General features: G+C 40.8%; 2 protein-coding genes across 2 annotated transcripts in view; both read left to right on the forward strand.

The window, feature by feature from the left end:
• Hmcn1 (hemicentin 1) overlaps positions 1-12,564 on the forward strand; it is a 449,244-nt gene that overhangs the window by 320,220 nt on the left and 116,460 nt on the right. The window contains exons 43-46 of the mRNA XM_050162915.1: positions 4,665-4,787; positions 5,540-5,701; positions 7,498-7,779; positions 10,010-10,177. Of these exons, the coding sequence (XP_050018872.1) occupies positions 4,665-4,787; positions 5,540-5,701; positions 7,498-7,779; positions 10,010-10,177 (735 nt within the window). The remainder of the gene's footprint in view (positions 1-4,664; positions 4,788-5,539; positions 5,702-7,497; positions 7,780-10,009; positions 10,178-12,564) is intronic.
• LOC126514182 (protein arginine N-methyltransferase 1-like) lies at positions 1,890-3,129 on the forward strand. The gene has a single exon (XM_050162914.1). It carries the CDS (start codon positions 1,931-1,933, stop codon positions 2,990-2,992), a length of 1,062 nt encoding a protein of 353 aa, XP_050018871.1. The 5' UTR covers positions 1,890-1,930; the 3' UTR covers positions 2,993-3,129.

Consider the following 12,564-nt stretch of genomic DNA (forward strand, 5'->3'; position numbering starts at 1 on the left):
AGTGGGAAAGACAGAACAGCGAAATGTCTTTTGTTTATCTAATATTTTTATTTGTATATTCTATTTTTATTTCATTTTTCTATTTCTTTTGCAATGGTGAAGGGTGGCTACAGAAGGACTGGGAAGTGAGTGGAACTGGGTTGTGAGATGTGAAGTTCCCAAAGAATCAAGAGAAAATTATGTTTGAAAAAATGATGGCATGGAAACTAAGAACAGCGATGTCCCAGAAAAAAATAAAATAGGCAATGAATAAGATGTACATAGATGGATGGATAAGTTAATGGGTAATGTTATATATTGCATAGAAGTCACTGGACATAAGCTTTAAGGTGTCCCTTACTAATAATAAACTAATGCCTCTGAAAGAAGAGATTTAACAACAAAAAGCAGAGTGCAATAAATATAATAATTAATGATAGTGGAAAATTTGAGATGCCAAAGATAGGATCACTTGAAAAACACGCATTCTTTACTATGTTTGATTACTATTTCCTGTGTAGTGTAGTGGCTAATAAGATGAAAATTCCAAGTTAGAAAACTCCAAATGTTTCCATCTGTTGTTGGATGAAGGTTCTATGGTGATATTTAAGATAATCAATCAGTCAGAAAAAAAAAAAGATAATCAGTCTGACTATAGGACAAGGCCAGTTCAGGCACCCTCTCCTCTATTGCTTAGGGTCTTAGCTGGGGTCATCCTTGTGTACTCCTGGGAATTTTTTTAGGGCCAGGTTTCTTGCTAACCCCATATTGGCTCCCTCAATCAAAATATCTTTCCTTGCTCTCATATCTGTCCTTCCTCCATCTCGACTATCCCATTCCCTCAAGTTCTCTTCAACCCTTCCTTCTCCCCTTCCTTCTACCCCCTGCCCCCATGCTCCCAATTTTGTCAGGTAATCTTGTCTATTTCCAATTCCCAGGTGGATCTATATATGTTTTTCTTTGGGTTCACTTTATTACTTAGCTTCTCTAGGATCATGAACTATAGGCTCAATGTCTTTTGTTTATGGCTTATATCCACTTAAGAGTGAGTACATACCATATCCTTTTTTGGGTCTTTGTTACCTCACTCAAGATAGTGTTTTCTAATTCCATCCATTTGCATGCAAAATTCAAGATGTCGTTGTTCTTTACCACTGAGTAGTACTCTAATGTGTAAATCCATTCTTCAGTTGAGGAGCATCTAGGTTGTTTCCAGGTTCTGGCTATTACAAATAATGCTTCTATGGAACCACATCCAAGCACTGGACTGAGCTCCCAAGGTTCAGTTGTAGAGTAGAAGGAGTGAGAATATGAGCAAGGAGGTCAAGATCATGAGGGGTTCACTCACTGAGACAGTTTGTCTGAACTAATAAGAGCTCGCCAACTCCAACTGGACTGGAAGTGAATGATCATGGGTTCAAACTAGTCCCTCTGAATGTGGTTGACTGTTGGGGCAGGCTGTTTGTCTGCCAAAAGCAAAAGAAGAAAGAAAGAAAAAAAGAAAGAAAGAAAGAAAGGAAGGAAGGAAGGAAGGAAGGAAGGAAGGAAACTCCAAATGGTTAAATTTAAATGAAATGTCTATTTTAGTTAAATAGAAAGATATATGGATTTGTATGCCATGTAATTGAGAGCACAAGCATGAGCAGGTATTAACTGCGAACACTACTAAAGTACACTGTCTCATCAGGGAAGTCAGCATTGCTCACTATTGGCTCCTATGGCACAGTGGAGAAGAAATGTGTGGTAGGAAGGCACTGGGGATGGATTGATGAAACTTCTATCAGTACATTTGATTCTAAGTGTCTCAGAACACATTAAAAAAAATTTAAAGAAGAACCTGGGTGTCTAAATATATATTTTCAAAGAAATCAGCTATACTCCAGATGTGTTTAAGAAACTGAATCGAGAAGAAAGGGGGGGGGGTCTCGGAGGCCGGAGGACTTGGGTGAAGATGGCGGCAGCCGAGGCCGCGAACTGCATCATGGAGGTTTCCTGTGGTCAAGCAGAAAGCAGTGAGAAGCCCAACGCTGAGGACATGACGTCCAAAGACTACTACTTTGACTCCTATGCCCACTTTGGCATCCATGAGGAGATGCTGAAGGATGAGGTGCGTACCCTCACATATCGCAACTCCATGTTTCACAATCGGCACCTCTTCAAAGACAAGGTTGTGCTGGACGTGGGCTCGGGCACCGGCATCCTCTGCATGTTTGCTGCCAAGGCAGGAGCCTGCAAAGTCATTGGGATCGAATGTTCAAGCATCTCTGATTATGCTGTGAAGATTGTCAAAGCCAACAAGTTAGACCATGTGGTGACCATCATCAAGGGCAAGGTGGAGGAGGTGGAGCTGCCCGTGGAGAAAGTGGACATCATCATCAGCGAGTGGACGGGCTACTGTCTCTTCTACGAGTCCATGCTCAACACCGTGCTGCATGCCCGTGACAAGTGGCTGGCACCTGATGGCCTCATCTTCCCAGACCGGGCCACCCTTTATGTGACAGCCATTGAGGACCGACAGTACAAAGACTACAAGATCCACTGGTGGGAGAATGTATATGGTTTCGATATGTCCTGCATCAAAGACGTGGCCATCAAGGAGCCCTTGGTGGACGTGGTGGACCCGAAGCAGCTGGTCACTAATGCCTGCCTCATAAAGGAGGTGGACATTTATACAGTCAAGGTAGAGGACCTGACCTTCACCTCCCCCTTCTGCCTACAAGTGAAGAGGAATGACTACGTGCATGCCTTGGTGGCCTACTTCAACATCGAGTTCACCCGATGCCACAAGAGGACCGGATTTTCTACCAGTCCCGAGTCCCCATACACACACTGGAAGCAGACTGTGTTCTACATGGAGGATTACCTAACAGTGAAGACTGGCGAGGAGATCTTTGGCACCATTGGCATGAGGCCCAACGCCAAAAACAATCGCGACTTGGACTTTACCATCGACTTGGACTTCAAGGGCCAGCTATGTGAGCTCTCTTGCTCCACCGACTACCGGATGCGCTGAGGTGGCGCCAGGCTGGCCTCCTACCGAAGGGGGCTTAGGGACTGGGCTTGGGGGATGGGAGGGTACATCATGACTGTGTTTTTCATAACTTATGTTTTTATATGGTTGCGTTTACGCCAATAAATCCTCAGCTGACCGAAAAAAAAAAAAAGAAACTGAATCAAGATGAGCAGAGGCCACACATATCTGTGTTCCTCAGTCAGCTGGGCTTGTGAGTGGTGGTGTCTCCCTAAGAGAAGGAACAGGGGATGTTGTATTCAATTCTGGACAGACCAAGCTCGGCAGTGCTTCTTGAGAATCATATGTGACATGTGAAGAAGCAATTTGCTGTAAGATCTAGATGGAGTCTTCATTCGATTTGTAACTACTTATACTCCTGGAAGCCCCCAGGAGTAGATGAGGCTGGAGTTGAAAGTGGAGATTATGATCTTAGAGTAGTGTTAGTCTGTGGTTGTATCATTTCCTTTTGTGTAACTCATTGACTTGATGGCATTATTTATAAATAAGAAAGGCAAAGAGCCAGACAATTGAGATTATTGACAAATGAGACATTGAAATTATTGATTATGAAATCTAAGGTGCAGAGGGGTCAATGCAAGAAAACAACTGAATAGAGACATTTCAGAGGTGAAAACACTCAAGATTCAAGTAGGATTGTGAGTTGAGAGTTTGGACTACTCAAGGAGAAAGAAAGAAAGAATGGAGCAATTATCAAACCGTGGCTGAATTTATGAACATGTAGGGGGAATTTTCTAGATGACATAAAGGCCATTGTATCATCTGTGGAGAAGGGGAAGATCAGACAGAAGAACTGAACTTAGGGTATTTAAACTAGTTATTCATGCAGATATTCCATTCATACAGAATGATGGAAGGACTTGGCATGAAGAGAAAGAGCAAAAACAAGTTCAGTAGCCAATCAGTGAGCAGATGAGTGACAGGTTCACAGACGTGATAGGAAGAAATGAATTGGTCTAATGAGCTTCAGAAGAATAGAATTGTTTGCACGGAGGTGGTTGAATAAGGACTGAAACTTCAGTGGGGCATGAAAAGGATTCTATGACTACTCAACTTCCTGGAGTTTGGAAGAATAAGTATCTGCCACGGGATGATACAGCAGTATCCTAAGGGAGGTGAGGGAGTTTAGTCAGTGTCTTTAGGCTGCAGCCCCTTTGAGAGGAGCTTGATAATCAAGACTAACTTGGAGAACCCCTGTAAAATTCTCTAGAGCAATAAAGGACAAGGTGTGCAATCTAGAATAAGTGAATGTCTGCCTCTTGAGTGAACACCCTTGCCTTGTCTTTCACTGGACATTGTGTGGCTATTGTACTCTACTAGTGAGCATCTGAGATATCAAAGCTGGCTGGTCATCAGTGTCTGGGTTAACTTTCCATTTGGTAGGTATCACTCTTACACCGATGCCTAGATACCTATAACAAATCATGCCATTTCAGCTTCTTCAACTACAGAATTTCTATCTTCAACTGTAGAATTTCTATGACAGTGGAAAGGTCTTTTACTAGGAATTGGTTGAGTTCTTTACATGTGACATTCAACCTTAAGTACTTTTCTCTTTCATTATTTGGGTAGAAGCTATTTCTACTATGTGTAAAGTATTAGGAAACTACATGACACAAAAACTGTAGAATCAATGCTTTTGCTTTCCTTTCAGTACCACCTAGTATTTATGGATCTGATGAACTTGTGCAACTTACGGCCATTGAAGGGAATCTCATCACTCTGCTGTGTGAATCAAGTGGAATTCCACCCCCAAACCTTATTTGGAAGAAGAAAGGTCAGTTTGCATTGCTAAAAGTTTAAATGATAGAGAGATGATAGATGAAGAAAGAAAGAAAGAAAGAAAGAAAGAAAGAAAGAAAGAAAGAAAGAAAGAAAGAAAGACACATAGATGATAGGTAGGTAGATAGAGAGAAATGGATAGATAGATAGATGGATAAGAGGTAATGAATATCTTTTGTTTGGCTAACATACCAATTTTTAAAAAATATAAAAATTCAACAACAGAAACCTTTACAGGGGTTTTCATGCTAAATGCAGAAGAATTGCTTTGTAGTAACCTTCAGCATTCCAAACTTCGATGTTATCTCACTGAAGATCATTTTCAGACTAATTGCTCACCAGAAAAATCAATTTTCTGCATTATGTCTTGCTTTGTATCAAATGTATTATGAAACATTTATTATCACCAAGAGTCTACCATTCAAAGAATTATTTTTCTCTACAAATGTCTGAAAAGGGGCTTTCTAAAATAAACACTTTGTGCATTTATGGAAGTTTTGCGACATATATTCAGATTAAAGCCTGTAGTTGAGTAGATTTTCATCAGCAAATATTTATCCACACCCACAAAACATAAAACAAACCATTGAAAACTGTATTTCATCCCATTCTTTATTTTTCCCACAAGAAAACGATGATTTCACAAAGCTGTCTACCTTTTCAATACTCAAACTAGTTCTTGTCTGGGCATGTACACAAAATCTACTTATTTTTGCCTCAAATGCTGCTATTTGGGTTTCCTTGCAGGCTCTCTGGTGTTGGCTGACTCTGCTGGACGAGTTCGCATTTTGTCTGGAGGCAGGCGGCTACAAATTTCAGTTGCCGAGAAAGCAGATGCAGGACTCTACACATGTGTGGCATCGAATGTGGCCGGAATTGCGAATAAAGATTATAATCTGCAAGTTTACGGTTAGTTATTGACCTCCTCAAGCTCTGGGCACCATCTTATTCCGGAGATTCCTCTATTTCCTTTCTGCTTCTCTTTGGAGCCGTAAGGTTCATTCATAGTACAGCTATACTGTGGTATAAATTGTGCAGACTTAACCAGAGAGCAATTACTTCTTTCAGGTGATTATTTATTCAGAAATACAACTGTTCATCCTGTCTTCCCACTGGTAACAGACACATCAAGGTGGTCACAATATGCTGGGTGGGGTAAATGTGTAGAAAGGGAAGAGAGGGGATTATGCTTTATAGATTTTGATGCTGATGGTGTTTTTGTTGTTTGTTTGTTTTGATGAGTTCTCATGTAGCCCAGGCTAGACTCAAACTTGGTGCATAGTTGAATGGCCATTAGCTTCTTATCCTCCTTCATGCATCTCCTGATGCTGGGATTACAGCCATGTGCTCGCATACTTGCCTCATACATGCTAGGCAAGGACCACCCACCAACTAAGTTACAGTCCCAGCCCTAGAGTGTATTTAAAAAGCATAAATGCTTTATTTTAAAAGAATATTTAGAGTATAACCTTGCAACATTTTGGAGTACTTGAAAGTATGTTCTACGTTAATCTTTATGTGAATCTCTACATGAGGGGAAGGGTTGCCTCTATCAGTCACACATGGAACTCAAACTCAAAGACTTTTCCATGATTGAACAAGGTAACGTGGCTTTTGTCCTGTAGACCTGTCCCTAGAGCCCTAGTTTACTAACACTGGCCCATGATGGCCTTGTTTCTAATTCTTAGAATCAGTTTCTTTTAGGTAAATTCAGCTGCAGGGAAACAGAGTGACTGGCTGCTAGTGGCATGGCTGGCAGTTTACCTCCTCACATAAGGAGACATCTGAGGCTAGATGGTTTCTGGAGATGGGCACCTCATCATTCCAGCAATATGGAGGCACTGTGGTTTACTGGCCCTTCTATAGTGTTAAGACGATTGCTACATTTGTGAGAGCAAATCCACACTGACAAAAGACAAGAAAAAGGGTGTTACTGTTTTGCTTTATATCAAGATAGCCCAGCCCCCATAGAGCCTCTCTTTAAACATTAAAGGTGTGAATTCTGTAGAAATAAACATGCATGTCCATCTCATGAGTATACAGATTTGTCTTTGTCTTTAGTAATTGGTAAAATTACATGCATACTAAAGATTATTTTAAAATAAGTTTCTTTATGATTTGTTATCAGTAAGCATTTGATTTGTGGATGTTTTACCTGTATATTCAGTGTTATATAAAGCTTTATCAGGTGAAGAGGAATCTCTAATGAAATAAGTTAAGAAGCTCTAAGCTACCACATCCATTATAGTACTTGAACACTTTTGTACATCAGAATTATAATTGATAAGTTCAATTACTGTATTATTTCTCAAACATGAGTGAATACAGGATTCTTTTTCTCCTGAGTCAATAGCTTTCTTTTAAATATTAACCCACTTAGAAGGAGACCAATTCTACCTCTCAATATGCTGACAATATGTCATGGTATGTAGTCTGCTATTTTGACCCTGTTTTGTATAATATATTGACATAATAGTGTATCGTGGGACTGAGGCTGTAACTCATTTGATAGTGTTTACCTAATGTGCACAAGGCCCTGCCTTTCTTCTCCCAGCCACATCACCTGAGTGTGGTGGTGCATTCCTTGTTATCCTTGCTCTGTAGAAGTAGAAGCAAGAGGCTCAGAAGTTGAAGGTGAAAACTCCTATCAGAAGGGAAGCAAAGGTTTCCTGTATTGCTTCTCATTATGTCTTTTCCCCCCAAAGTTCGGCCATCTATAGCCAACAGTGGCAGCCACCGCCCCGAAATGATTGTCATCCGTGGGAAGAGCATTTCCTTGGAATGCGAGGTGCAGGGTATTCCTCAGCCGACAGTGACCTGGATGAAAGATGGCCGCCCTTTGACCACAGGAAAGGGAGTGGAAATATTGGATGAAGGTCGCATCCTTCAGCTGAAGAATGTTCATGTATCTGACACAGGCCGTTACGTGTGTGTTGCTGTGAATGTGGCAGGAATGACTGACAAAAGATACGACTTAAGTGTTCATGGTAAGGAGAGAGGAAATTGCCTGATCTAGTCACAGGATTGTTGTGTGATGTTTTACTCTTTTGGCTTTTTGGGGGGCCTGCCACCCAGCTCCTAAATAAATCACACATGAAGGTTTTAGTGGTGAATGCCTGACCTTAATTTGGCTTGTTTCTTGCCAGCTTTTCTTAAATTATCCTGACTATGTTTTGTGTCTGGGCTTTTTTTCCTTTTCTTACTTCTGTATATCTTACTTTCACTTTTTCTTTGTGACTGGCTGGGTGGCTGGGTGGCTGAGTGGCTGGGTGTCTGGGTAGCTGAGTGGCTGGGTGGCTGGGTGTCTGGGTGGCTAGGTGACTGGATGGCTGGCCCCTAGCATCCTCCTATCCTTGTCCTCTTGCTGCTCCTCCTCTTCCTTGTTTCTCCTCCTGTCATTTCTCCTATTTATTCTCTCCCTGTCGGCCCTACCTACCCTTGGTCCTGTCTCGCTATTGTCCTTTCAGCTCTTTATTAGACCATCAGGTGTTTTAGTCAGGCAAAGAATCACAGCTTCACAGAGTTAAAGGCAGCAGAAACAAAAGCAACACATCTTTATATCATTAAACAAATGTTCCACAGCATAAACAATAGTAACACACCTTTAAAATAATATTCAGCACAGGATGATTCAAGGGCACATAGACCTCAGATCTGCAAGTATTCTATTTATAGCCCATCTTTTTTATTCTTTGAGAATTTCATGCATATATACACGGAAATATGGTCATTTACACATCTCCTCATCCATTTGCCCTCCAACTCTACCTGAATCTCCCCAACACCTGTCCCTCCTAGCTTCCTTTTTTTTTTCTTTTTGATATATTACTAAGTCCAAACAGTGCTGCCCATTGTGCATGGCATAGGATCATGAGGCAGTGGGCAGCTTCCACTGGCCACACCCTCCAAAAAGAATCATTCTCCCTTCCCCAGCAGCTATTGACTAGCAGTAGCTCCCAGTAAGGCTTGGGGTTATCACCCTCGTCTGGATGAATTTTGACTGCTTTGGTGATGTATAGTTCTTGCGAGTGTGAGATTGTGAGTGCAAGAAGACAAGTGTTTCACAGAGCCCACCCTATATTCTACGTGTGTAAATATGTTCTACATATTTACTGCGTCCCTAATCTTATCATGTACTTGTCATGTAACTTTCTACACCCAACTTCATGTTACTTGCTGAGACAAACTCATAGAGTGCTCTTCTGAGGGTGCACATAATAAAGCAGAAAAAATTAGGATAAGCTCTTACCATACATTCAACTGGCCTAGAATGCACCGTGTAGACGAGGCTGATGTGAGTCAACCTCCTTTGCCCCTAGTGCTGGGGTTAAAGGCATGCACCACCACATCTGGCTAACTCTTTAAGAATACAATTTTCAAATTCAAGTCTTAAATAAGACTATTTTAAACTTTGCTGCCTAGTATCCCTTGGATATGAGTTGTATTAAAATCAGATTTAAGATTCTAACAAATAAAGTACATATTTGTGGCAAAAAGAAACCAGACATGAACTTATTCAAAGTCAACTGTTTATATACAGGCAATCTGATGCATGAATTTTAAATCTCTAGAAGCAATGGGAATTTTAATGGATTCAAATTTTACAGCTTGAATGCCATTAATGAATGAAGAAATCTAGTTTTGCTGATGTGTGTCTATGATCCCAGAACATCTGAGGCTGAGTTTGGAGGGTTACAAGTTCAAAGCCAGCCTGACTCAACAGGGAGTTCCAAATTAACATGAGTTACAAAATGAAACACTGTTTCATAACAAACAAAAAGAAAATGATTGAAGCTTAGTGTTAATCTCTTATGTTTGTAGCCTGTGTGTATGCTAAAGATGAAGGGAACAAGTTTTAAAAAGGAGAAAATTAATATTAAATATATCTTTGTTAAATTCATCTAATTTTAAGAGCATAATAATTTTTACAGAATAGTGTTTATAAGAAGGTTGTGAATTTATGCTATAAATCTGTCAGAAAATAGAACTAACTCATCAACTAGCTCCGTATTACTGGAATATATATCAAGCCTAAATTGATCAAAATTGGAAAGCAGCGACATATACTTTTGTTTTCAGAGGTGGCATTATAATGATTGATTGTTTTGATTACTATTAACCAGAAAAATGGAGGGCTCCTGCTAGAAATAAACCACTGAGGATCATGTATCAGCAACCTTCTTTTCTACTTCCAGTCACCTTGGTTTTATCTTACAGCCCCTCCAAACATCATTGGGAACCAAGGAGTCCCCGAGAACATCAGTGTGGTGGAAAAGAGCTCCGTATCCCTGACTTGCGAAGCCTCCGGCATCCCCCTGCCTTCCATAACCTGGCTGAAAGATGGCTGGCCGGTCAGCCTTGGCAGTTCTGTGAAAATCCTCTCAGGTATTCACAATTCGGATACCCTGATTATCTGGTTACCTTCATGTGAACGTTGCTTCTTCAGTTTTTTTTTTCATTTTCAGCATTTATGTTGCTTCATTTTTCTTTCAAACATAGGTATTTGTTATGTTACCCACCCATCATATCATACAAACATATTTAAAACCCAGAAGGGTAAATGAGTATCTGGAAACTCTTTCAATTGAAAGATAAATTAATCTCCTGGATCCTGTGTTAAAAAGGAGTTGGCATTGTCTTATCAGCACCATATAACATCCCCTGTACTAAGTATGCCAACTGATACGTGACTTGTCTGAATGGTACTTATATTTCTGGAAAGGGAGTTCCCTGGATGCTCTGACTTTATCACTAGTTCAGCTTCTGATAATTTTGTAGGAAGACCTGAGTATCTTACCATTTCTAGGTGAATATGAGCCTGGAGGGAAGGTTCCTGAAGCATGGCACAAGAAATCTACATTCGCCCTATTTTGATAATGGCTGTCACATCGACCAAAAAGATAATCTTTCTTCAGCTCTTGAGAAAGTTTCGTCTCAGCTTGTTAACCTTGACAGATTCTGTGCTCTGTGTCTTTTATTAAACTGAAGTGAGTTTATATCACATTAAGCTATTAACACAGTGCTTGCTAAAGCACCCGATATTAAATCCATATCTTGGGAAACTCCCTGCATCCTTTCTGTGTCCTATGATGCTTTTCATTTCATAGGACTCTGTCTCCGTGTCCTTACGAAGTGGAGAGTAGTGGCAGAGATATTTTTACAGTCTGGCTACCAAAAGCCTGAGCACATTATCTTCTCGACTCAAAATTATCTTCATTTCTTTTTTTTTTTTAAAGTAGTTTCAGCTCTGGAAAGTTTGAGTTTATTAGATGCGATAACATCAAAGATTGCAGAAATGAAACCAGCATGGCAAAGCGCAGTCGGCTGGCCCCTTACACATTTGCAGGCGTGGTGTTTTGGTTCTGTTTAGCTTTGTTTTGATTGACCAGCAGCGGGAGATCCCTGAGCACAGCACATTAAAAGTATTTCACCTTACGATTGCCAAAGGACTCATTCAGCTCTCCAGTCTGGATGTGTTTTGTATGGCGGATAAATGAGAAGCAGATGAATGACATACGACTTGCTCGCTGCTACTCTGCCTGCCACACACTTCTGTTTCGTGAAGACTAATCCTCCTGAGGCTTGTCTGCGAGCAGGCTTTGGTGACGGCCCTATCCTTGTCACAGAACCGATAACTGGCGAGAAAACAGGAAACAAGAGATATCTTGATATACATCGCTGTCCTACTCATTTCAGGTTTTTGTGAGATTGTGTGAAAGGATCAGGAAGCAAAGAGAAAAGAAAGATGTGACCTAGTTGACTGAACTTTGGAGACCCAGCAATGACTCATTAAAGTTGTATCACATGGATATCCCTCAACTGGAACCATTTTATGGTCTCGATAATCTGAGCTAGCCACGAGTGGGTGGCCCTTTTCCAAACTGACACAAGTGTTTAAAAGGAAGACCCTGTTTGTGTTGTTTACCTCTGTTTGGCTGGGAAAAATAAAATTCAGTTCAATCAGCTTTGCTTTTCTCAAATAAGATACTGTTAAATTCACCTTCTGGTGAATTGAGGGCAGGCAAGTTGCTGGTTGGACAATCAGTACTGGCTTGTCTCTATGTAAACTAAAAGCAGACAGTAGTTCCTTAGTCAGATTCAGGTGACTATTTAAGTGAGAATTTTATGTGTATTCATTAAAATTTTTAGTACAAATCCAGGGTGCTATGCAAAAACAAAAAATGCCTACCTAAAAATTATTTATAAATCTGAGCAGTACCTATTTCCAGTGTGTCGATTTCTTTCCAAAAGGCTTTGCTGTGTCTTACGTGCTGACCCTCTACCTTTGTCCTTAAAGGGACTTTCTCGCCAAAGTTTATCTTTCAGAATGTCTCCGTTTATGTGCACTTCCTCTTCAAGGAAAACACAAATTCAAAATATGGAAATAAGCCAAGGTAGCATTTGCACCCAAGCCTGAGGAGACTCTATAACCCTGTCGTTAATGACGCCAGGATTTCTAAGAAGCTGACCTCATAGCTGCCAGTCAGTCCATTGTCATGGTTTCATCTCCCTTTTATATCAGTGTTATGCAAATCTCAGTCACCAATCTAGTCCTCTTGCTGTCATTCCTGTTCAGTCTCATTGCATGCTCTTTTCCTGAGCTTCAGGTCAGCCCCAACTTGGGAAAGCACCAATCAGATCGTGACCTTGCTTTATGCACATCACTCCCCTCTCCCCCCTCAGCAAACCCTGAATTCCTTCACCTAACATCCGAGGGCGAATCTGGCCAAACTCGATCCAGCTCCCCTCTCATCATTCCCCACACCTATTCC

The sequence above is a fragment of the Alexandromys fortis genome, unplaced genomic scaffold (genome assembly GCF_014885135.2).
Source record: "Alexandromys fortis isolate MF-2015 unplaced genomic scaffold, M_Fortis_MF-2015_v1.1 scaffold_126, whole genome shotgun sequence".
In the NCBI taxonomy this organism is placed as follows: Eukaryota; Metazoa; Chordata; class Mammalia; order Rodentia; family Cricetidae; genus Alexandromys; species Alexandromys fortis.

What these genes read in the sequence shown, in the direction of transcription:
- LOC126514182 (XM_050162914.1), top strand. Translation starts at nt 1,931, where the DNA reads ATGGCGGCAGCCGAGGCCGCGAACTGCATCATGGAGGTTTCCTGTGGT.